Genomic DNA, 24,447 nt, shown 5'->3' with positions numbered 1-24,447 from the left:
GCTAATAAAGAAGTTTTGCCTTCGCGCGTATATAAAAGTGTATATACAGGTCCGACTGTATATTGATAGTATTTTTGTCTTATTTTATCATTGGCTCCTAATCTTATTATTTGTATATTGGTTAACTAATAGGTGGTAATAATTCATTTATAAGTACAGTTAAACTATCGAATATTTTAGTTTTTTTTTAACTTCTATTCTATTTATAATTTTCTAAACAAAGAAACTCGAAACGTGAGCAAAACAATAACTTCGTGCAATCGTCAATTCAAATTGCAATGCTTTGTTTATGTTTTTTTTAATTCAAAAAATCTCCATTTCTAATCCAAAACGACACAAGAACCGAACGATTTTTGTTAAAGTTTGAATTAAAAGTAGTTAGAAAATTTGAGAATGAAAAAAATTTGTTGCAATAATGTAAAATTTTATTCAAAAAGAAACAAACAAAGAATGTTTTTGCTTATAAGCAGTGAGGACATAAAGATCACGAATAGAATTTTATGCAAAAGAGTTTTCATACTGAACGTTTTAAGTTGTTGTATTGGTGTGTAAAATGTTAATGCAAGCCATACTATAAAATGTGCCCATATTTTAAAATGAATATTTTCTGTAAATTTAATTCGATTTTGTCGGACATTAATTTAAAAATAAAATCTCGAACATGTACTTTTAATGGACTTATGTATGTAAAAATAAATGATTAAATGCTGTTCTGGTATTTAAATAGATAGAGGCATAATAAATTTTAATATTATGCACATTAATAAAGAAAATTATTTGTTAAATATTATTGAGTTTACATTATGTTTTTGTTTGTTTTAAGAGTACATTATTGTACATACAGGCATACTTAATTATAATCGATAATTATTCTTATGTACATGGTAGACATACATACATACATATATTTTTTTTATTATTACGTATATACATAGGTATGTATTTGAAATTTACAAATTGCAAAATATTGGCGCAATTGGTAATAAATTTTTCTAATAAAATAATTTGTAATAAGAATTTAAAGATTTTTGAATTGACGCCCTATATTATGGTTTTTATGCATTAAAATTATTAAGATATTTCTGTTCTCCGGAATCTCAATAATTAATCAGGCCTATTATGTGCAGAAGAAGGAAACATTAGGAACTGCGTAAATATCGTTGCTGTTGAAACAATAAATAGAGGACTGAACCCCAAGAAGTAGAATTTTGTTTTTTAAAAAACAAATTTATTTTTGAGCACTGGAAATCAACATTGTTTGTATAATTCTTGATAAGACAGGAACGTCAATAATATCTGCTATCATTTTATAATTTTTTTTCCTTTTCTATTGTTTTAGCACTGATTTTGCGCAGGTGTTGAATATTCGGCAGACCGACCAAAGTCTCTCAAATGCCATTCTGGAGAGTTTTATACGGTTCTCTATGTCTTTCCGCAGTAAACATACTAACACGGGAGTAAAATTTAGTGACGTTCATATTTCTCTATTTCTGTTTTGTCTATTTTTAGTTGGGAATTATTTCGGACGTTCATTTTCATTTTTTTTATTATCATGTGTTCATATTTCAATTAAATAAAAAAATTAAATTCTTTTAACTTATATTTTTATAATTTTAAATTTTATTGAGTTTATTAGTTTTTATTTTTTTAAAAATAAAATTTTTATTTTTTAAAATGCAATCACTATTTGCTCAAATTAGTTGAGCAAATAGTGATTGAAGCTAATGTCCAAGACGTCGAAAAAAATAAATCTCTATTGTACTGGCATTATTATAGCTTTAATATGCAATTCCTAACAAATGTACATACATGCGGTGTATACACGATCGCTATTTAGGTCACAAAAAATGTGCAAATCGTTTTTGGGAGGGAAATATATTAAAAAATCATTATACACTTACACACATACTGACAATACGCCATTGTGCAAACTCATCATTTTTATTAGCAAGTTATTACACTTAAAAATTTTTTCTTCCTATATTAACGGATCAGATATTTATTTGCTTTGATAATTTGTTTTGACTTCAACATTTCAGCGCATAAAAATTACATACATATATGAGTTTATGATTTTTACTGGCATAAGTGTACAATTTTCTTAATAAAAGCATTTCATTAATAAAAGCAACGTTGTAATTTTTATGAGTTAAAAAAATTTTTCCGAATTTCTTTTTATTTTTAAGATTCATTATTCATCTGTTGATGTTAAAGTTTATACTATGCGGTTAAATGCGACGATATTTAACTTAAAAAAAAAGGAAAATAAAAATTTTAATTTTAATTTAAATTCATTTTATATATGTATGTACAAAGGTACCTAAAATATTTCGCTGAGATATTCAGTGCATACTTATGTAGGTACATATGGAAAGTGTATATATGTATATTACTTGTAAATTATGCTACATGAGTAACTTGGAAAAATTTCGGAAAATTATATTTAAAATATATAAAGAGGCTCCTTGCGATGCAATCTAATTTTAAGCATAATTATAAGCGTATTCATGAATTCCAATGCGACATGACGTACGCGCCATAAATCCGTATAAAAATTGCTAACACAACTAATTATTATTTTAGTTGTTTTTACATATGTGCAGATATCGATGCATAAGCGTTATTTATATGTGAGAAATTGAATGACAAAGAAAATAAGTAATTTTAAATAAAATTTGTAAATAACGAAGACCTTTTGAATAACGAGATGACGATATTATTTATAAAAACAAAATTGAAATACGAGAACCATTTTAAATTTTTCGCTTTATTAAAATAATTTTTAAAATTTCGATTACAAAAAATGCTTAATTGCAGATGATTGTTACTTGTAAAGTCAAGCGAATGACGTGATTGAAATGGTCGTCCAAGCTTTGACGCTCTGGGAAACGGCTAAAGTTTTTCTTTGTTAAACACTTTACAAGAACAGCTGTTGGGTTAACAGTGATTTTTCGGTGCAAATCAAATTTTGTTATACTGGTTAAAAGTATGCAACAGTATGCAAAGAACAATTTGCTGAATGATTTGATATTTAGTTTCATTATTAATGTCAATCTATTAAGAGCCATCTATTAAGAGCTTTCGAATAAAAAAAAATTCTAAATAGCAAAATCAGTTACCTCTAAATTCGCAAAATCATGGCTAGAAATGTTATGCGCTTTCAAAAGAAAGTTATAGTGATTTGCCAGTAACATACTAATTTAAAATATAATATAATAACATGTTCAAAGTAAATATGCATAAATTGTTAATGAAACTATAAATCATCGATTGAAATTGTTCGTTGATGAAAGCATAAAGAGCAGAAAAACAAGAAGGTTACAAAAAACATTAATTCCATTACATTATTCCATAAATATTCCACCACTCTTGCTTTGTTATTTTATCTCCGATGCACTAACATTCTTCAATCGATTTCAACTTTTAAATTGATGAATTTTTACATTGTCTTGATCTGATAGACAAGAAATCAAGTAATGAGTAAAGGTACATATATACAAATATACATATATTAAATGTGTTATTACATTCAGGTCGACAAAGAAAATGTGTATAGTGAAAATTAAGAGGTGAAATTTTCGTTTTACTCTTCAATTGTTATTTTTTATTTAACTTAAATTATTCTTTTGTTATTCTTACAAAGTTAATGAAATGTGGAAGGGAAGAAATTGACTGGTAATACGAGTATGAGGTTAATAAAAGGAAATATTGAAATTGTTTTTTTTTTTTTTTTGGAAAATGAGAAAACCACCAAAATAATATTTAAGATGCACAGTAACGAACGTACCCAAGCAATTTTAGATTATACTACAAATTTAGTTTATACTGAAACCCTGGTATATGGAACGATATTTATTTTATTTTTCTTTCATCTATGCAAAACGTTGCCTGCTTCTGCTTCTACCTTACATAGTATAAAGTTTTATTGAGTCAGGGCTTAACAATTATTGTTGCATATTATTAAATAATGTATGTGTACCGTAGGTATATAGGAAACTAAGAAGTGCTAATCGTACGAAAAATATTGTTATTAATAATGAGACGTACATGAAATTTTTGGCAACATTTTAAATTTTTGAAAAGCTTTATGACGTTTTCCCTTTCGTTTAATTTTTGTACTACGAGTACTAAAACTAATTTTTTATTTTTTTTAATCTTCTTATGCTTTAAGCGGCGCATTAAGTAATGTTGGATTTACAGTTGAGTTATGTGCTCGATTTGTGATTTCATGGCAAAGTGAATTTTTGTTTTTTTTATTGTTTTTTGTAAAGGAAAGTGTAATAAATTTTCAGAAGCAAAATATTTTTTTTTCCTATAGAAAATTGCAAAATCATTAACTTATCAAGTTAAGATCGAAAAATATGGCAAATTATAAGTAAAAAACGTGAGAATTTTAAGAAGAAAAATGTATGTAAAAATCCAGCATTTTTTGTTTTTTTTTTGTAAATGAATTTTTTTTTTACACTTTTCTTTTAACTGTAAAAATCATGTTGATTTTCAATTAGGCTTTTATACTGTTTTTTTTACCTGTTTTAATGTGGTTTTAATAGAAAATTCATTAAAAAAGTTCCGACACTAAGTAACTACTAAATTTAATATTGAGAAATTCATTTTTCGGCTTTTGAACATAAAAAGAAACTTAAATGAATTTTCATATTCATTTTTTATGCTTTTTATTTTAATTATTCACTGAATTTTTTATCTATTTAAATCTGTTATACTTAACTGTTATCTAAATTGAAATTTTTTGCTATTACTTTTTTAAACTTATCACCCCATTATATTAGCGCAGTTATTCAATTGTGTATTTTTAATAAAATTATACTATAGTAATCTTAAGAAATTAGATTACCTCTGATCTGACAAAAGGAAAAAAAAGTACTGGTGTGGTCTGCGTATTTCCGTAAGTCTGAAATATTTTCATAGTGAAATATAATAGGTTCCGGTTAAAAATTTTTCAATTTGATTAATAACGTGAGCATAATCCACTTTTTAGAATTTTCTAGTCAACATACTTTAACAATAGTAAATTTATTCCTTAGTCAACTTTGAAAATTTCTATTTACAAATACCGTATTTCTGAAAATTAATTTATAAAATTTTGAAAATTAGTTCACTTGTTCCTAATTGTTATATTCTAATCTGTTATATTTCCCTAAAACAAAGAAACATATTCAAAACGGTACGACGCAAATCAAAATTTGCGCAAATTTTTTTTAAAAAATCAATATTTCTAATACAGTTTCTAACGATCTCATTGTACGGATTACTGCTGTATATATAACATACATATTGTATGTGCATATCTTCTAAACCTAGAAATAAAATTTGATTTACTAGTATTTCCTTGTCTACTATCATTAAAAACAACTTAATTGAGTAGAAATGTATAGCGTATACTAAAAATAAAAAAAAATTAATTTACAAGTTTTTCTTCAATCATCCATAAAAATCAATTTACACTTACTTACACTTTTTCCTATCTTTCTTACTCACTTACGTTTAGATGTGCTTGTATGACGCAATTTTGTGTTTTATTTATTTTAAGTTTTCTTTTTTGTTTCAAAATCGTTTCGTTTTTCTACAATATAATGTGTGCGATTTTTAAAAACCGCGAATATTTTATTACATTACAATTTGGGCAAGCAATTTGCTACACTTGATTTGTTCGCTATTTTTATGCTTGACCTCAAAAAAAAAAAATTTTTTTCGTTGTTATAAATTTAAAGTTTTCCAGGATTTTTTCTGCTGTTCTTGTTTTTATATTACAACAAAATTAATTGAAAACAACAAATATTTTGCATTTAATTTTTAATAAAGCATTTTTTACGCTTATTTTTGTGTAAATAGAGCATATAGAATGCTTTTGATTTTATTTAAAAAGTTTTAGTAAAATTTTTCACTTGAATATTTTTATTTACTCAACTGTAAAATGTAGAAAGCAAAGTTAAGAATCTCATTGCAGTTGAAAATTTTGTGAATTTGTAGTTCTGTCATCGTCATTTTAATTTTGTAGTTATTTGTTGACTGTGTGTTTCTGTGTATAAATAAATTAAATTTTTTATGAAAAACGTTAGCAACCACTGGTGTTACAACGGTCACCATCTGTTCATGTCAGATGAATTTCTAAATGCTAAATTTAGTAGCAACCAACAATTTATGTTTTTTTCATTTATTTATAAGAAAACGACCAAATGCACTACTAAGATACTAACGAAAAAGACATTCTTTAAAATACATACTTCAACTTCCTCATACCTACATAATTTCATACCGTTTACCTACATAACTATTTATACCGTTTTACTATACATATTTCTTAACCTTAAAATTTTCATATCAGTGGAATCTCTTACACTTTATTTTCATATATAAATAAAAATTTATTAAAATTAAAAATTCAACATGTAAAAACGAAAAATCCGATTTACTTTAATTTCACTATTTTAATATGTTAATTTTTTTTTTTGAATATCAAAGGCAAAAAAATCACAATAACAACACTTTAATAGCATCGCTATGCTTTTGAAAGAAATTATGCTAATGTTGATTTTGAAATTATAATCATTTTTTTTCTTACATTTCTCATAGCATTCATTCAAAAGTTGTTGTACAATATCTGAGTGAATTCTCAACGGCGTGCGCATAATTATGGGATCCAAAGGCAAAAATGAAAATATAAAAATTTAATGAAAACATTTTTGTTTGAAAAGTGAAAGCAATTCAAAGTATTTGTTTTTTTTCACTTCAAAACAAAAAGAAAACGTCATAATCAGATCGAAAAAAAAGTTTTGCTTCTATTTTTTTTCCAAGCATAATTTTATTAGTAAATTAATTTTATGTAAGCATTTAAATAAAACAAATTAATAAATACTATCAGAGATACAAAAATAAAAATAAGGTAGAAGAAAAATAAACAAAAAAAAAATGCAAACGGCGGAAAAACGTGCGAATTATGATGATGTCAAAGTGCGCGCCAACGTATGAACCGGTAATAACAAAACACAGAGTTTACGCAATAGTACTAAGCGTTTTTGTTTACCGTTTTTTATTAAATTAAATTAATTTTTTTTCATTTACGGTCATTGCATTAGGTAATCAAATCGCAATATCCAGCAAAAATTTTTGTGAATTTTCAAATCCCTTGAAAACGAACAATATCTAATGAAATATTTAAAAAACAATTGCAGATTGCGAAACATAATTTACACAAAATGCCTTCTAAAGGAAATTATGCAGAAAACTGTGAACATTGGTCTCGTGGTTGCTGCAAATTTATTAAAAATTCACTTAAAATTCTTTATTTATAAATTCACTTTAAACATTATTCATTTTATTTCAAGAGCAATCAAATTACAATTTTTCAACCTTCATTTCTATATTTTACTTAAGGTAAGAGCGAGCCCCTAGTCAAAATTTTCATAGCTCACCACTGCATACATATTATGTACATCTGTGCATTAATTACATCAATAATATTCTCAATCAAAAATTTATAAGACTTTTTCATTGCTCAAGGCTCAATAGTTCAGCAATTTTTATTTACAGAACTTTCACATTAAAAAATCTGTTGCATTTACTGGTATCTACTTTTATTTTAAAAGAGAAAACCCCAAATTTGATCACCATAAATGATGAAGTTTTCCTTTTCTTAAAATAACTTTATTTGGTTTTCGATTCATTAAAAAATAGTGAAATTATTTTTTGTAAAAAAATCAATAAAAGTGTAGAGGCGACAAATTTGAAAATGGTACGCAAAAATTATTTTGAAAAAATATTTACCCAGTGATAATAATCGAAAATCACGCAAAGGTTTTGAATTTTACTAAAAAAAGGTTTGCCTATTCGTTAAATACAAAATCAACCTGCACGCAACATAAAGATATAAAGAATAAATCAATATACATATGCATAAGTACTTATATATGTATGCAAGTATTTGTATGCCAATAACCTCTTCTACAAAATTTTTTCTTATGAATGTTCACAAATAAAGTGTTTTTAGTAAAAAATTTTCTTCCACGCATCCATTGCCGCTCCATCGCCTGCCGCGATATTGTGGTCGGGTCCCTTCGGAGTGTGTACCCAATCCACCCTTATTTTCTTCTTGTGATAGTAGATTGCACTGGCTCCTGGCTCGTAATTTCCAAGAGTTCCGTATTTGTTATTCTTTTTGGCCAATGTACGTTGCAGATAATTCACAACCACCTATTCAGCATTGTCTGTAATTTTTTAATTTAATTTTTTTCGTAGCAGGACTGACTTGACGCAGCTGTTGAATATTTTTAGCTTTGTTGATATTGCCAAGTGTTCCGCATTCCAGATTTTCCATTTTCCTATTTCAGATTTTCCATTTTCCTCTTTAGAACAACTTAAAAAGTTCAAAATATTAATGAGCTCAGACATTTTGTGGATGGTTTTGTTATAGTTTATCAGAACCAGGGTTTTAACATTGAGGAATTCCAAAAACATCTGATTAGTAAAAATCCAACTGAAATTTTTACAGATGATATTACTGATTTAGTCCAAATTTTTCTTTTGAAATGTGCTAAAATAACTCGAATGATTAAAACATCAAATCCTGATGCTGCTAAAAAACTAACTTATTTCAGGGCAAAATATGGAATTGTTGCCAACCTAGGCAGTAATAGAAGAACTAAAATTGTCACTTTACCGAGCATTGCATTTTAAGTTACCAAGGGCAATCTGTTGTCCTCAAATACTATGTTTTCTTGTAGGACTGCCAAATAGAAAAGGAGAATCGGCTATAAAAGCATGCATATACTATTTAATTCAAAAGAAGCAAAATTACATAATAAAAAATACATATGGAAGATAAAGACATATATACTGATATAAGACCATATGGTGATGCAGCCATGAAAGCAAATATAAATTGGTCTTCTGAAGAAAAAATTAATTTTTTATCTAGAATGAATATGGATTACGAGAGTAGTGCTGTGAAGTCAGTTGCAGGAATTGTACATTATGTAAAAATAAACGAAAACTAAATTTATAACATAGACGGTACTAGTCATAAAATAATTAAAATTACAGTGCATAAAATTACTAATATATTTAAATTTAAAAGAACAAACATTTATACATAAATATAACATAATATCCAGTTTACTTCAAATGCCATTATACTAATCAATGTTTTAAATATAAGGTTTTAGACAGTATGACAATTATATATTGAATTTTAATGGTATTATTAAGGAAGCATGTTTCAAATTTGAAGTTATAAGTATATGATATTACATTCATTAAATTAAATTTCAATTCTTTTATACAACAGAAATTATAATTCTTTATTTTGTTATTTGTTGCTTTTTTAATAATCATAGATTTTATCGTTTTATGCTTAGAAAAAGCATTTAAACCTACAAAAACATTCGAATTTTTCTTCTTAAATGTATTTTTTAAACAATGAAGACCTACCTACCTCTAACAAAATTTAAATTCTATTTGTAATGATTTATTTAGCCTCCTTTAATGTTGAACCCATATTAAATAAAATTTAGAGCAAATTTATTTTAATATAAAGTAAATCTCACCTTCACAGTTTCCAATTCATACTGTTGCTCACATCAATCATTTCCATTCAAAGATTAAAAAATAAAAATCAAAATACTTATAAAAATAAAACAAATTTTTTTTAGGATTTGAATATCCGATAATAAAAAGATACTTAGCTAGTTATTTTTACTTGCATAAAAACATCGTATGATGGTCTAGTCAGATGAATAAATTTATTTTGAGTTTAATTTGACTCATTAAGACTAACAACATAATGGAGGCAAAAAAAAAAAAAAAAATAGAAGGAAAAAGTAAAAATATAAAAAATTATGATGAATCCATTTAGAAAATAAACCTCAAATCACACACTGTGAGCGAATATTATATAATCACATCACTTCTATGATTTTCTTCTTTTGCACATGTAGCTGTATAGATATAAAATCTTGTGGTTAATAATTATGATGCCCATAAGCTAAATTAACTTGCCTTTATTATTATTGCAATTTGAAGCTTCATAATTAATTTGATTTTTTTTTCCTAAAGAAACATTTGTTTTTTAAGAGGAAATTGCAAAAATAAAAGTATGGGTTATATGGGTTAAATACAGGTATAGAGCCATATAATATTATTGTAATTATGTATGCTAAGTGTGTATACTTATATATGAAAGCTAGATGATAACCAAAATTATGCGATAGAAAGTGAATTTTTGTTAAATTTTCAATTTATAACTAGATATTTATAGACTCTTTATAGATATTTATAGATGTAGATAATTAAAGATTATTAATGTGCAACTTATTTTGGTTGTATATGTAGTTTGTATTGGTTGAATTTGATTATTTCTTTGGACAAAACTGCCTTTTTTTATTTGCAAAAAAGAAGTATGTGTTAAAAAATTATTATGTTACGTATATGTTCACGAACGTACGTATTTCCTTAATTATACATAAATTATAAATTTTTATATAATAATTTATATAATAATACGAGATTATAACTGGGATATGCTTATAAAATGTAAATGAGCAGCGATTTTTTATAAATTTTTAGTGAAAACTCAAAAATATTGCGATTTCACAGTTTATAAATTTTCAAAATAAAAATTTTGTAAATCAGTTTGTATCGGTTTTCCAGCAAATTAAATATTACTATAGTTTGAATTCAAAATGATGTTTTTGAAAAAGATGTTAAAAATATAGTAAAAGTCATGCGACTAAAAATTGAGAAAATTAATTAATGACGTAACCTGTGTGTTTCTTCATATTACAAACACAATCTCGAATAAGTCAGTATCAGAACTCGTTAGTAATCGAATTGAATGTTTCAAGCATATTTTTGAGCGTTGCAGCTTTTTTTATTTGCCTTAATCCTTATATATTTCTTCTAGGACCAATGAGGTTTTTTAATGGGAATTCATTTTCGTTTAGAAACCGCATTGAACATAAACTAGGTAAAGCATCAATATTTTTAGATAAAGAAAATTACAAATCATTCTGAATTGGCATGTTATTACATTAAAAGTTTTTACGTATTTGCATAGCGGATAACCTATTAAAATAACATTTTTTGAAAAATATTCTCAATGTGTCGAAATGTTTTAAGAACAAATTTTACAATCACACCTTATAAGTAACAAATTTTTGCAAACGCAAGACATTTTTTTCTAATAATTGATTGCCCACTAAAAGCGTAGTCGTTTTTTTTTTAGTTTTTGAAATACGAATAAAATTTCATGTACAGGTGAAATTTTTAAAGTTAAAAAATCGTATTTGGAAAAAATATAAGAAACTCAGATATAAAGTAAAGTAATTTTTTATTATTAAAAAGTGCTAATTAAAAATTTCCTCATTTAAATAAAAAGACAAGCAATAAAAAGTCTGAAAATAAAATTACAATTTTTTTTTAGAAAAATCATGAGGGAAAGTAAATAAACTTTAGGTTTTAAATTTATTACCATAAAAATTTTATTCTAAAAATATGAAGGCGTGAAAAATTACAAATTTCAACCCTTCAAATTCCATTCTGCCTTTGAATATTCAAAATAAAAAATGTAGGAAAAGTGTATGAAAAGTATAAAATGCGAATTGAATAGAAAATTTAATTAGCCTTTTACCAATCTATAATTATTGTTGTATAGAAAAATAAATGTTAAACTTTGTTAAATTTCATATTGGTTATTTGAATAACATTGTAACAGTCGGTAAGATGAATTGCAATTCGAAAATATCATAAAATTAAAAAAATCATGTTAATTTTTAAAGTTTTTCTTTTATTTCCTCAATAAAAGAAGAAAACCTCATTACGATAACCATTTTTAGACTATTGAAAAGGTGTGCAGAATGTCACACCTACCTGTTCAGTTTTTACATTTCAAATTTTCCTTCATGTCTTGATTAATTGAACATTTATATAGAATTTTGGATAATTAATCAGAAAATTGTCAGATAAATTTTCGAAAAGATGTTTTTAATATGGGCATGCCATTGTCAAATTTTGTTTTTTTAATGGAGATTTTAGTCAATATAAAAATTTAGTACGGTAACTCTAATTTCTGCTAATAAATTGCAAAAAATTAAAAAATTTATAAAATTTAATGAAAATTAAAAAATATCATTTCCAAGTTTGCTAATAAAGCTTCTGGATCATTGTTGTACTTAATCAAAGTGGTGAATAGAATCTCAAATGAAATGGAAATATTAAGCGTCCCTTGTGATATTGACTTGGAATGTATTTACAAGAAAAGTAAAAACGTATTCAATTAAATTTGTTACATTGCATAATTCTCTTCTATTGTTATTATCAAAAATTTTAAGCTATAATTGAATTAGATTTGTGCATGTATCGCTTGCAATCGGGCAAATATTTGCATTGATAATGTGAAAAGCATATGATATCATTTGATATACTATCTATTTATTTAGAACATATGTGTACTTATGTATGTAATTACTTACTTACTCACTTATTTACACAGATTTTTTTTTATCTGTATTCCACTTAAATACAGTTATTATAGCAATATTTTTAAATTGATAAACGTTTAGTTCTTAATATTCTGAAAAAAAAAACATGATCTAAAAATTATTTTTCATTGTAAAATATGGCACACCTTTTTTTGCAATTAAATTGTTATAAAAGGAAAAAACAATTTACTTTAAAAGCACTAGCAAAATATTTTCTTTAAATTAAATACAATAGCAACAGTATATAGCAAAGCATATTTATTGTATAAGCATGCACACATAACTACATTGTGTAGCTTTAGCAGCTTAATAATAAACCACAAACTGATTCTGTAAACCACATAAAAAATCAAGTGTCATTTAACCTAAACTGTCACGAAAAAAAATTATTAAGCTTAATTTAAAAACAAAGGAACAGTGATGTAACACTAGTAAACTGTTTAGGGAGCAAAAAACAAAATTAATTCTAAAAAAAATTCAAGAAGTTTTCTGCAAAACCTTCTTACAGCAACCATTAACAACATTTACATAGTATTTCTGTCGAATTGATTTATTCTTAGAATATAGCAAAATTTAATTTTAATTTACGAATGGCAAACTTTGCTTTATATTGCATAGTACTTAGTTGTCTTCCTCTGTCCTGATTAATTACTTTTGATAAATATTTTTCAATTAAAAAATTGTAATTCTTTTAATTTCCAAAACGAAAAATTACCCATAGGAAATTGACAATAACTGAAAATAATAGCAAACCTACTACAATTAATAGTGGGGTCATCAATACAAAAAGAAAATAGAAAAATTCAATTTACTTATTAAAGAATTTTCAAATAGAAAAAACAGCAAAAGAAAATGAAAAATTAAAATACTTTTTTGTTTTTGTAAGAATTTTACTAAAAACAAGTAATATTAGTAAAAAAATAACGGTTTTAATAGTAGTTTTATAAAAAAAAAAATACATACATACACAAACTGTGACAATTTATCGTGACTATTAAAAGTGACTGCGCCTGTAATTTTAGTTCAACTTTCTGATTTATTTTTTTTCCTCTTTGCAAAATTGCCTACTTTTATTTACTGAAAGTTCTTTATATTTTTAGTTTACACAACTACATACTGACATGATTATGTTCATGTGAATGTGCATTTATTTTCATTTATGTAAATTTATGCATTTAAATAGAAAAAAATATTCAGTAAATTGAAATTTAATTATAAAGTAAATATTAATTTTGTAAATTAATTCAATAAAAGTTGCATATTTTAGAGTTGGTTCATTAAAGTTCAGGAATTTAATCTCATTTTTAGTTTATGAAATTTTTTCTGTGCTTTTTTTTGTTTTGAAATAAACGACCGTGGTAAAATTGATTTCGACATAAAATTTTTAAACAAATTAAAAAAAAAAAAACAATTTTTTTTAGGTTGTAATTTTGTTTTGATAAAATGTTCTTATGTACATTCTATTCATGCATGCATATATGCGTATTTTATTATTTACAAATAAAATGCTGAATCACATGTGTAAAAAGATTTGGTGTATCCAGCATATAGGTGACCGCATTGCTAAAGTGTTAAATAAAAATATGAAATTTTCCGTTACGTTCTTAGAAAGTAGACTTTGGTTAATGTACCTAGAAAAATGTAAATTTGGTTTTTCGTACAGGTTCATTTTTCATAGTGCTAATTCCCAGAAAAATCAATTGTCCTAGTTAATTTTATAAATTACCAAAACACAAATATTAAAGTTCAAGAAATTTCATCAATTAATTCCTGAGATATGATGAAATATATGTACATATAAAACTAGTCTTAAATGAAAGTTCTGTTTTCGAGCCCTGATATTCTCGAGAAATTTACTGAAATTTCAAGTAAATTGGTTTATTATTTCTCTCTATACGACTAAAAACGTAAAAATAACCAGTAGTTCTAGACACCTGAAATTCCAAAAGTTGGTCAAACCATCACCAAGTAAATTCAGTTATAAATTTTCATCTTACCTCACTGAAACATAATCTGCCTTGTTGTATGCAATGTGGTCTGTAATAAAGTGTCTTTCTAAATTTTAAAATTTACAAATTTGCGCCAAAATCATAATTTGAATGCCAATTTGTAAAAAAAAAATGGTTTAGAATTCGACATTTTGTTATTAAATTATCAATTTTATTTTCATGAAAATAATAAAAAATTCACTATTATAAAAATACACAAAGAAAAATATTAGGTGAGCTTAAAAGATAAATGATTGAATGTTATAATTGAATAAAAACGCACTGTCAAAACGCTAAAATTTAGGTCAACTTGTATTAGATTATGATTTTAAATATCTCTTAAAGAAAAAAGAAATAAAAACAAAAAGTAAAAATCATAAAAAATTTGAAATAAATGCGATTTTGTTCAATAATAATATTTTTTTTTCATTTCAATAACATTCAAGTTATAATAATAATAAAATATAAATTAAAATAAAAACTAATGGTAATAATAAGTAATAAAATAAATAAATAAACAAAAAAGTTATTGACCCACAAGGTTATTACAGAATTATTGTCCATTGTCTTCTTGAGTAAAAATAAACAAATCATGAGTGGTTCTTATCTCTATTTGACATTATTATGTATTGATGGTGTTTGCTTTTTTAAAATATTTATTATTTTCAATCCACATAACAAAATAAAATTGAAAAAAGTCAATGTTTTAAAATAGATTGATGTAACATGTAGAAGACTATGAAAATAGAACTACACCTACTAAACATGACGAACAATAAGATTAAGATATAAGAAAAATTTTTAAGGCTGCCTGATATATAAACAACTAAAATAAAAAAAATATTTCGGGTCCTATTCGTGCAATGAAATCTTTAAAAAAATCAAAATCAAATTGGGGAATCAAAAAAAATGAGTTAGACGAACTCCGAAAGCTAACTGATAGAAAATGAGGAACTTCTATAGAACAGCAACATTGCCTTAATAATTTTGCTTACCAAAAAAAGCAACTTATGAAATTCCAATCTTGATCCTTGCAGGTTGTAGATTGTAGTTTGTTGAAGGCAAGAGAACACTTACAACCATGACTTATTGACCATTTGCACTATCCCGATACTAAGTAAATAGTCTGACTCCTAACAGTCAGATGAGGGTGTATACAGACATATGGTCGTCCGCTCATCGTTCCGGCAGAAACTACACAAATAGGTGTCTGGTTTGTCCAGTTGACGTATAAATAATATTCTACTAATTTTAATACTTATTTGATTTTGTAAGCCGAAAATTTCAAAAAGATTAAAAAAATAACGCAACTCAAAATTTTGTCTTTGCAGTTTATTTTTTCTCTGAAAATACTAAAAGCAAAGTTTCTTGTTCTGCCGTGTATTAAGTACTATATCCCATAGTGTGAATTTTCGAGGACAAAATTTTAACTAGCCCTTGAACTTTATAAAAACATATTACATGTTTTAAGTAACATTTTTGCAAGTCCAGTAACTTTATTAATTTAGGAAGAATTTCATTACAAAATTTTATTCCATAAGTAACAAAACGAAGTTGTTTACGAAATAAAAATATTATGCTGAACATAAGTCTGATGATTGCTTTTTTTTCTGAAGACTTACATGTAGGTACGCAAAAAACTTTTTTATCAATTTTTTATTGTCATGTCATTAAAACATTTTTATTTGCACATATATGAAAAAAAAACTCATTAATCACTTTAATCATTTTTTTTGCCTTTATTACTATTGAGATATTTAGTATATATTCGTACATAAATGTATGTGTTCACCGCGCGTTTATTAAAATTGACAATAAATCCTAAAAGTTGAATAAAAACGAGTACAAAAAATTAAATTTTTGCTCAAAGAAATTCTTTTTACATTTAGTCATTTTTTAAATTTTAATATTAACCTTAACTTTCGATTAGAAAGTAAGTGTTTTGTATTGAAAGTAATTAACATTTTTGGAATTTGTAAGAAATTGTAATTTTTTTACAATTTTATTTGCTACCCTAAAATATTTAATAATTTTATAATTGAAATGGAATTTTTATCAAATAAATAATTGAATTTTTCTGTCTGTCTTCCTGTAGACGCACATAAAAAATTTATAATTCACGAGAACTATCGAAGAAGTAAAAAATTTACAATGTTAAGATTTTGCGTAGGCTTCCACTGCGTGCAAGGACTAAATTTTAATTGACGTAATATTTATTATGAACAATTTAATAAAGCCTTGAGAACATTTTCCGACTATTATAAAATATTTTTTCTTTTTGCGTACTTTGCTTGTTTTTTCGTACTCTCAATGAGAAAGTGTTTTTTTTGCTAGTTTTACTGGCTAGAATGAAGTTTTTCGATTGTGATAAATTGAAAAAGAAATTTTGTTTTGCTTTTTTTTCTACCCACATCCGCCTATAATAGAATGACAATGATGACAAAATATTCTTATGTACAATTTTATTTTTCTAGTATTTTAAACAATAAGAGTAAAATTTATTTAATTCATTTATTTGCAAATTTATTTTAATTATTCTTATTTGTTTTCATATAAATTTTTTTATAATTTGTTTACATGTGCAAGGTATTGTTATCCAATAATGTACTTTAATTTAAACAAAAAAACAATAAAAAAAATTTAAATGCTTTAATTTTAGTACAATTGCTTTTAATTTTTTCTGATATTGTTTGCGAATAAAATTTCCATGAAATTTTACCATATTTTGTAACATTACCAATGTAATAAATTATAAATTTTTGTTGGTCGTTATTGGAATCCACGATATTTTGAAAAACAATATTTGACGAAAGTTGCATGTTACACACAAAGGTACTCTCCCAGAATATCATAAAGCGGACGCTCATGTCAATCACGTCAATAACTTTCACTTGCAAATGACAGTCGTATAAACTCTTAATTTATTATTTATAAACAAAAATTTCTTTTTTTTCTTTCCTTCTTTCCTTTCCTACATCAAAGTGATTCATTTTAAACAATTAGTTTTTGAAAATGCAGTAAAACATGAATAAATGCAAAAAATATCAAAAAATGTCACTCAGTTATGTTAGCAAAAAGCTAAAAATGATGTTCTAGGGAAGTACCAAATTTCTAATAACTTTTAATCCTGCACACTTACATACGTTAATAACGTTGTAGTGATGTGATTTCTTGTACTCTTTGATTTTTTTCCTGCCTTCTTTTCTCTCGTGTTTAAAATACTGAACGTACATATAAAAATTAAAACATATGGTCACTAAGTTTGTTTTTTACTCTTAAACTTCAATTTAATTACCATTATCCGCTTTGGGCATTTATTGCACTTTTATATAGTTATACTTCTTAATACAACAAAAATCACCTAAGGGAACATTAAATTTCGTTTTTCTATTATGACAATAAAAAAAATTTTGATAATCATCTTCTTAAATACCTATGTTAGTCTCATTTTCCAAAGAAACAAAAAACAAAATTTAAACTCCGATTTTGTAACTCTTTTATATTCTCTAAAGAAACTTATATATTGAATTACAAGAACGTAAACTATAAAAACTAAAATTAGGTTCAGATTTCCTCATTGTTATTATGACGATTTTTTAATGCAATCTAAAGTTGGAAAACAGAACTGAGTAAATAAAAAATAAATCATGACTCACGATTCACGATGAATTTAGTAAGCTAGTTGATGACATTAATATCACATATTTGTAACATGCTGCACTTTAAAAACGCAAACATTAAATCAAAGTTCATGTTTAAAAAGGTATAGAGTAACAGTAAGCAATGCTATTTTTGTTTGTTTTTGATTGCAGTCTGTTGCATTTTTAGCATGTTCTAAATTTGAGAAGAAGACAAATGCCTTATCCGTTTCATTTTTTCAGATTTCATTAAGATAAAAAGTTTTATATTTCTAAAATTATAAAGAATTTTAATTTTCCCTCTAGAGATAAATGAAACATATTTGGTGTCATTTCATTATTACTTTAGTACTTAACACCTTTTGAATTAAATTTATAGTAATGATAGAATTTTATTGCTTGAGCATCATTAGAGTTGTTATCCGTCCCAAAATTCAATTTGATTTTGAAAAAGGAATAACCTCCGAACATTTTATATTATGTTTCACTAAAATCAATTTGTAGTCTGATGAATGAGTTTTTATGATTGTACGAAAAATTTAGGGACATACTCGTAAAATGATTTCAAATGAAATTTAAATTTCTACATGAAAATAAGAAAGAATTTCAATATGAATGAACTCTCATTGTCAATATTTTACCACTTGATATTATGTCAGATTATGAAAACACAGTTTTGTAAGTAATTGGACACATATATATATATATATATATGTATATATATAAAAACACACTTATTTTTGTTAGTTCTTTCTTAATTCCATTACAAAATTCTTGTGGAATAATAAACTGTACAAGACTGATAATCGCAACTGTAGAGCTTCAAATCAATGCAAATTACTCACAGAATGATGGATACGAGCTCTTACTCAAATACATTGATAAGATATGCAATGTTTCTTGCCATTGAAAACATAAAATTTTTTATACAATTTTAATTGGAAAAAGAAAATAATATCTGGAAAAAGAAAATTATTCCTTTAAGTAGTTGAAAATTTCTTAAAAAAGGTTACTACAGCAATTCTAAATATAATTAATTTTCAATACATTGAGTTTGGTCTATTACTTACTTATAAATTTATTCAAAAATAAAAAACAAAGTAGATTTTTTGTCGAACTAAATGGATCTGGAGCTCGTAACACATTACATGTTTTTAATTTATGAATATTAAATTTCATTCAAAAACTATAATTGGATTTCCTAAGACTTCTTCAAAGTATATGGCAATGCCCGTCTTGAAAATACGGCAATAACCATTTAATTTTCAAAAATTGTTTTAGAATTATAATAACTATAGCTGGTGTGTTATTAGAAATAATATTTTAAAGTATTAAGTATGACATCGAAATTTCGATCAAAAAAATTTATTGTAAATATGTATTCACAAATAAAAAATTATATTTAATATACATTCAAATATATGTGTTTTTCAAAATTAAAATTCATTTAAAATTATTTACTTTTTTACTTACAGACTACGTCTACAACGAAAACAACACCACTTTCAAATGCCCCAATTGGAATTGAAAAATTATACGGTAAAGATTTAAGTGAGTACGATGAAATCGACGTTGATACGTTGTTATCTCAATTATCGCCAGAAGAAATAAATTTATTGGCAAAAGAAGTTGATCCAGATGTAAGTACTAAAGTATAAAATTACCAAATAATACAAAAATCAAGTACAAAACTTGAATTAATACAAATCAGTGGTCCAGTTGAATTTGAATTTTTAAGAAAATTCAATTTAAACTGATTAAAACGAAGAAAAGCAAAATTTATAACCAAGCGAGTGCAAAAAAAAATTTATAAAAAAATTTATTGGATTTAATTAGAATAATATATAAATCAAGTAACTAAAATTAATTATATATTTAAAGGATTCTTTCCTTCCACCAAGTCAAAGATGCAGCTATGAATGTGAAAAATCATCTACAGGTCCATTAAATCGTAAAAAACTAATAGAGCATATTAACAAACAGGCTATTGAAGCACCAGATTTACCAGAATTTGAACCATATGTTAAAGGTACAGTACGTGGTAAGAAATGGATACCACCACCACAATCACAAAGGGAAGCCGAAGCTGATGAGCAAATTGCTATTGACATGGGTGAAGAATATGAACATGCATTATCAAGCGCATCACAAGAAGAAATTATTGACTTAGCAGGTGAGACCAAAAACAAAACAAACCGCAAGATAACGAAAATAAATTGTAAACTATATAAATTCTCTATCTGTATCTATGTCAAATATTTTTAGCTATTCTTGGTTTCCATTCAATGATGAATCAAGACCAATATCACGCATCGTTGCTTAATAAAGGACAACCAGTTGGTCTAGGTTGGGACGGTATTACAAAATCATCAACTCAAAAAGTGTATCCGATGGAACCACCTAATCAAACAGATGTTGAAGATTCAATTAAAAAAGTCAAAGATGATGACTCAAAATTAATTGAACTTAATTTAAATAATATTAAAGTAATTTTCATTTTAAAGAATTTGGGTGGATTGCATATTTTAATAGTACATTTTATTTTGCTTAGAGCATTGCAGACGAGAAATTCGAACAGTTATTTAAAGCACTGCCCGAAAATGAGCATTTGGAAGTTTTATCATTAACAAATGTTGGTTTAACTGATAGACATGCTCTTTTATTGGCCGAAGCTATCGAAAAAAGTAAAACATTGAGAGTATTAAATGTTGAAACAAATTTCATTAGTCCACCAATGATTGTTGCATTGGTCAAAGCATTATTGAAGTGCAGAACAGTTGAAGAATTTAGAGCTACAAATCAGGTAATATAAATTAATAATATAAAATTTATAATGAAACATAAAAATAGAATGTGAAAGTAACATTAAAACGTTTTTAGCGATCGTCAGTACTTGGCAATAAAATTGAAATGGAAATAACAGAATTAGTAGAAAAAAATAACTCCCTGCTGCGATTAGGTCTTCATTTGGAATATAACGATGCCCGTCATAGAGTTGCTGCCCATTTACAACGCAATATCGACAGGAGTAAGTTTTTATTAATTTGTAATAAGATTCCAGGAAATAATACAAAAAGTTGGAGAAAAGAAAGATTATTTAAAGAGAAAGTAATCGTTTTTATAATATTAGGATGTTTAAGAATTGTAGTATAGTAAGTTATTTTAGTTAGGTATTGCAAAAGCAAATTTTTGATGTTAATATTTTATCTCCTATTAAATTTTAATTTTAAATTTTAAGATAGCGACCGATAGTTCATTACACTGAAAATCTAAATATGTTAGGTTCTAATTTTAATTCTCGATTTATAAAAATTTACGATTTTCAGTAGTACTCGTATTAAGTTAAAAGTGTGTTTTTTTAAAAACATTAATAGCATTTAAGAAAAAAAAACAATACAATTCAATCAATTTAGGTGAATCATCAAATAATCATGATGCTAAAGTTATGGATAGAAAACCATCTGCGTCTATTTTGGCATTATTAACGCCTAATATGGCTTCATCATCGTTTGATAAATCACAAACAGTTGATCCATCTTTATTCGAGTCGCAGCATCAATCGCAATCATTCATGAATAACAATAACATAAAAAATGATATTAACTCATCAGAAAACATTGTTGAAGTTACGACTATGGGTGAAAATAATAACAGTAACATTGTGTATGAAACTTCAGCTACTCTACATTTATCAGATAAATCACATTTAACTCAAAATACCGACATTTCTGATAATGAAATTAGCTCTACCAGAGTTAATTCTGCCATTTCTTCTATTTCTACTTCTGGCACTGTCGTAAATGCATCTTCTAATACCATTGGTACTTGTAATACTCTCGTTACATCAAGTGCTGAAATTCAAGATGAAACATCACCTACATCATCAATCAATACTGAAAATGCTGCTAATGCTTCTGCAAATGAACTCATTGAACAACCTTCACAAGTCAAAGTAAATGACTTGAGTTTAATAATAGTTGAAAATGAAAAAACTGAATCTAAAAATAAAATAAAAGATGATGATATTATTTTTGGCCATATAACGCCAAATTCTACAAACATAAATCTTGACAGCGAATGTTGTCCTTTAACAGAATCCACTACTGTGCAAAGCCAAATTAATATAAGTGGCGAAAATCAAATGAATGAAAAAGAAATTTAATTTTAATAACTTTTTTTTCCGATTTTTCAAAAATAATTTCTTAAACAATTTTACTGTTTGTTTATAGTTTTCAAGTTTTTCCTAAAATAGTTTAAGCGTGTTCTTTTTAGATAAATTGTTTTATATGAACTTAAACGTGATATATGATATCAAAGCAAAAAGTTAAGTTTCTTTTTCTGTGAACTTGAAAGGCCCACTTTATCTGAAAAGGTAATTTATTACCCTTGATTGTCCCCAGTCTATGTACCTCATTTATTTTCTGTGGCTTTTCCTAATACTGTAATATACATACATACATATATGTTGAAAATGAGAGTTATGAAATTGAAATTTAAAATTTTTTGTATTTAACTTATCTTAAGAAAATTTGCATAATTTTAATTCACATTTTAAGATATTCTGTGATAATTATCAAATATGAATTATTTGTATTATTATGGGGAACCAATTCCAAAATATTTAATTTCCAAAAAAAATATCAAAATACACAAGCCTTTTTGTCAATCACATTTTTAAAAAAAATATCCTTGTGAAAAAAGGTTTATTCAATAAATTTTCAAAATTTGAATGAATTTAAAAGAAAAACTAGAGAATTAGTTTCTTGCTTAAAATTTTATTTCTCGAATTTTGTTAACATAAATATGCCCATGTTAAATTATTTTCCACTTTGTACTTGATTTCCAAAAATCTAATTGGTTCAAAAATCGTTTGTTCTGATCCTGTACTATCATGCTTAATGTCATTTGCTTATACATATGTTCTATATATACATTTAAAATATATAAGTTTTGTACCCTCTCTTGTAAATATTTCATAAAACGAAGTATCAACTAACTATTACCATTATCAGTAATAAGCAACGCTTTTTTCATCCTACTAATATAGATTAAGATCAATTCAAATTATTCAAATATTTTTACATCACTTATTTTTAAGACGATCCCTATAATAAGTGAAAAGTTGTGGTCATAGTAATAAATTTGGACAAATAGACAAGTGATTGTACTTGATTAAAAACATGATTTTGTTTAAAGTTAACTTACTTTTAAATAATTATGCAATATTTACAGGAAATTAAGAAGTTAACTTTGTCAACTTGGCAAAAATTTAAATAATGTTTTATTTACAAAACTAATTTAAAAACCCCAAACTAGCAGTTCTTGTTACTTTGTGGCTTTCAATAATCATCTAATTCACCCTTTGTAAAACATGTAATTTTTATGTCCAAATCAGGAAAAATAGTTTGAATCATTTGTTCAATCGTAAATTAATCAAAAAAGTGTCGTCGATTGTATAACTTTTTTTTTCATCCTTAAAAAGCCTTTGTAGAATATAATTTCTTTTTTAAGTAGCAAATACATACATTTTAATCTTGTATAAATTTCATATGTGTATTTTTTTTTATTTTATAAAATTATTTCTTTGTTTGCAATTTGTAAATATTTAAACAATTGAAAAATTGACTAAAACGATAGTCGTACGAGTTGAGAAATTAAAACCAAATTTGCCAAAATTAATACTACCAGCAAATATTGGTGTTGAACCCGAACCATATATGAATCAAATAAAAAATATTAAACGAATCACACCATCACCAACTCCATCACCAATACCTCCAGAAGACTATGATGTTGAATTTGATCCAGACAACGTTGTTGTACGCGGCTCTGGTGGAGATTATTGTGATGATGATGATGATCCACGTTCAAATACAAGTCGTTCAGTGACACCATATTCAAATCAACGTGATGGCAATGATATAATTATTGGTGACCCCGTTGGTGATTTTAGCTTCAATCCACATACGTGAGTCCTAATAAAACAAAAAAAAAATCAAAAATGCAATCCTCTTCTTCTGTTGTCATCAAATACAATGAAAAGTTTCCCTCTCTTTAAGGAAAATACACATAGAACTGTATTAACACACCATCACAAATATATCCGTTGAACCTACGGAAAATATCAAAAATTTCCTTTATGTACAAAAAAAACTTCTTAGAATCAGAAAAATACATTCCACATGAGTACACGTAAATCATTAAACATAAGTAAAGAAAGAAAACTTGTTGATTGGCTGTTTTTTTTAAGTAACACACAAATAATATAAGACATAAATTAAAATTTATTTACATACATCAATATATAAGTAGCCTTTAATGAATACCATC

At 25.6% G+C, this 24,447-nt stretch overlaps 1 protein-coding gene across 9 annotated transcripts in view; it reads left to right on the top strand.

Moving 5' to 3' along the window:
* The window catches only part of LOC129612068 (tropomodulin), a 99,873-nt gene that overhangs the window by 66,035 nt on the left and 9,391 nt on the right, over positions 1 to 24,447 (top strand). For 6 of the 9 annotated variants that reach the window (XM_055525523.1, XM_055525525.1, XM_055525527.1 and 3 more), the window contains 6 exons: positions 19,593 to 19,757; positions 19,999 to 20,290; positions 20,383 to 20,603; positions 20,669 to 20,920; positions 20,998 to 21,145; positions 23,755 to 24,085. In XM_055525523.1, the coding sequence (XP_055381498.1) occupies positions 19,593 to 19,757; positions 19,999 to 20,290; positions 20,383 to 20,603; positions 20,669 to 20,920; positions 20,998 to 21,145; positions 23,755 to 24,085 (1,409 nt within the window). The remainder of the gene's footprint in view (positions 1 to 19,592; positions 19,758 to 19,998; positions 20,291 to 20,382; positions 20,604 to 20,668; positions 20,921 to 20,997; positions 21,146 to 23,754; positions 24,086 to 24,447) is intronic. The other 3 variants (XM_055525530.1, XM_055525531.1, XM_055525532.1) reach the window with 1 other exon arrangement.

Source organism: Condylostylus longicornis, unplaced genomic scaffold (assembly GCF_029603195.1).
Source record: "Condylostylus longicornis isolate FDR11 unplaced genomic scaffold, ASM2960319v2 ptg000055l, whole genome shotgun sequence".
Classification (NCBI taxonomy): Eukaryota; Metazoa; Arthropoda; class Insecta; order Diptera; family Dolichopodidae; genus Condylostylus; species Condylostylus longicornis.
Note: the sequence above shows the minus strand (reverse complement) of the source record. Positions and strands in the feature narration are given on the sequence as shown.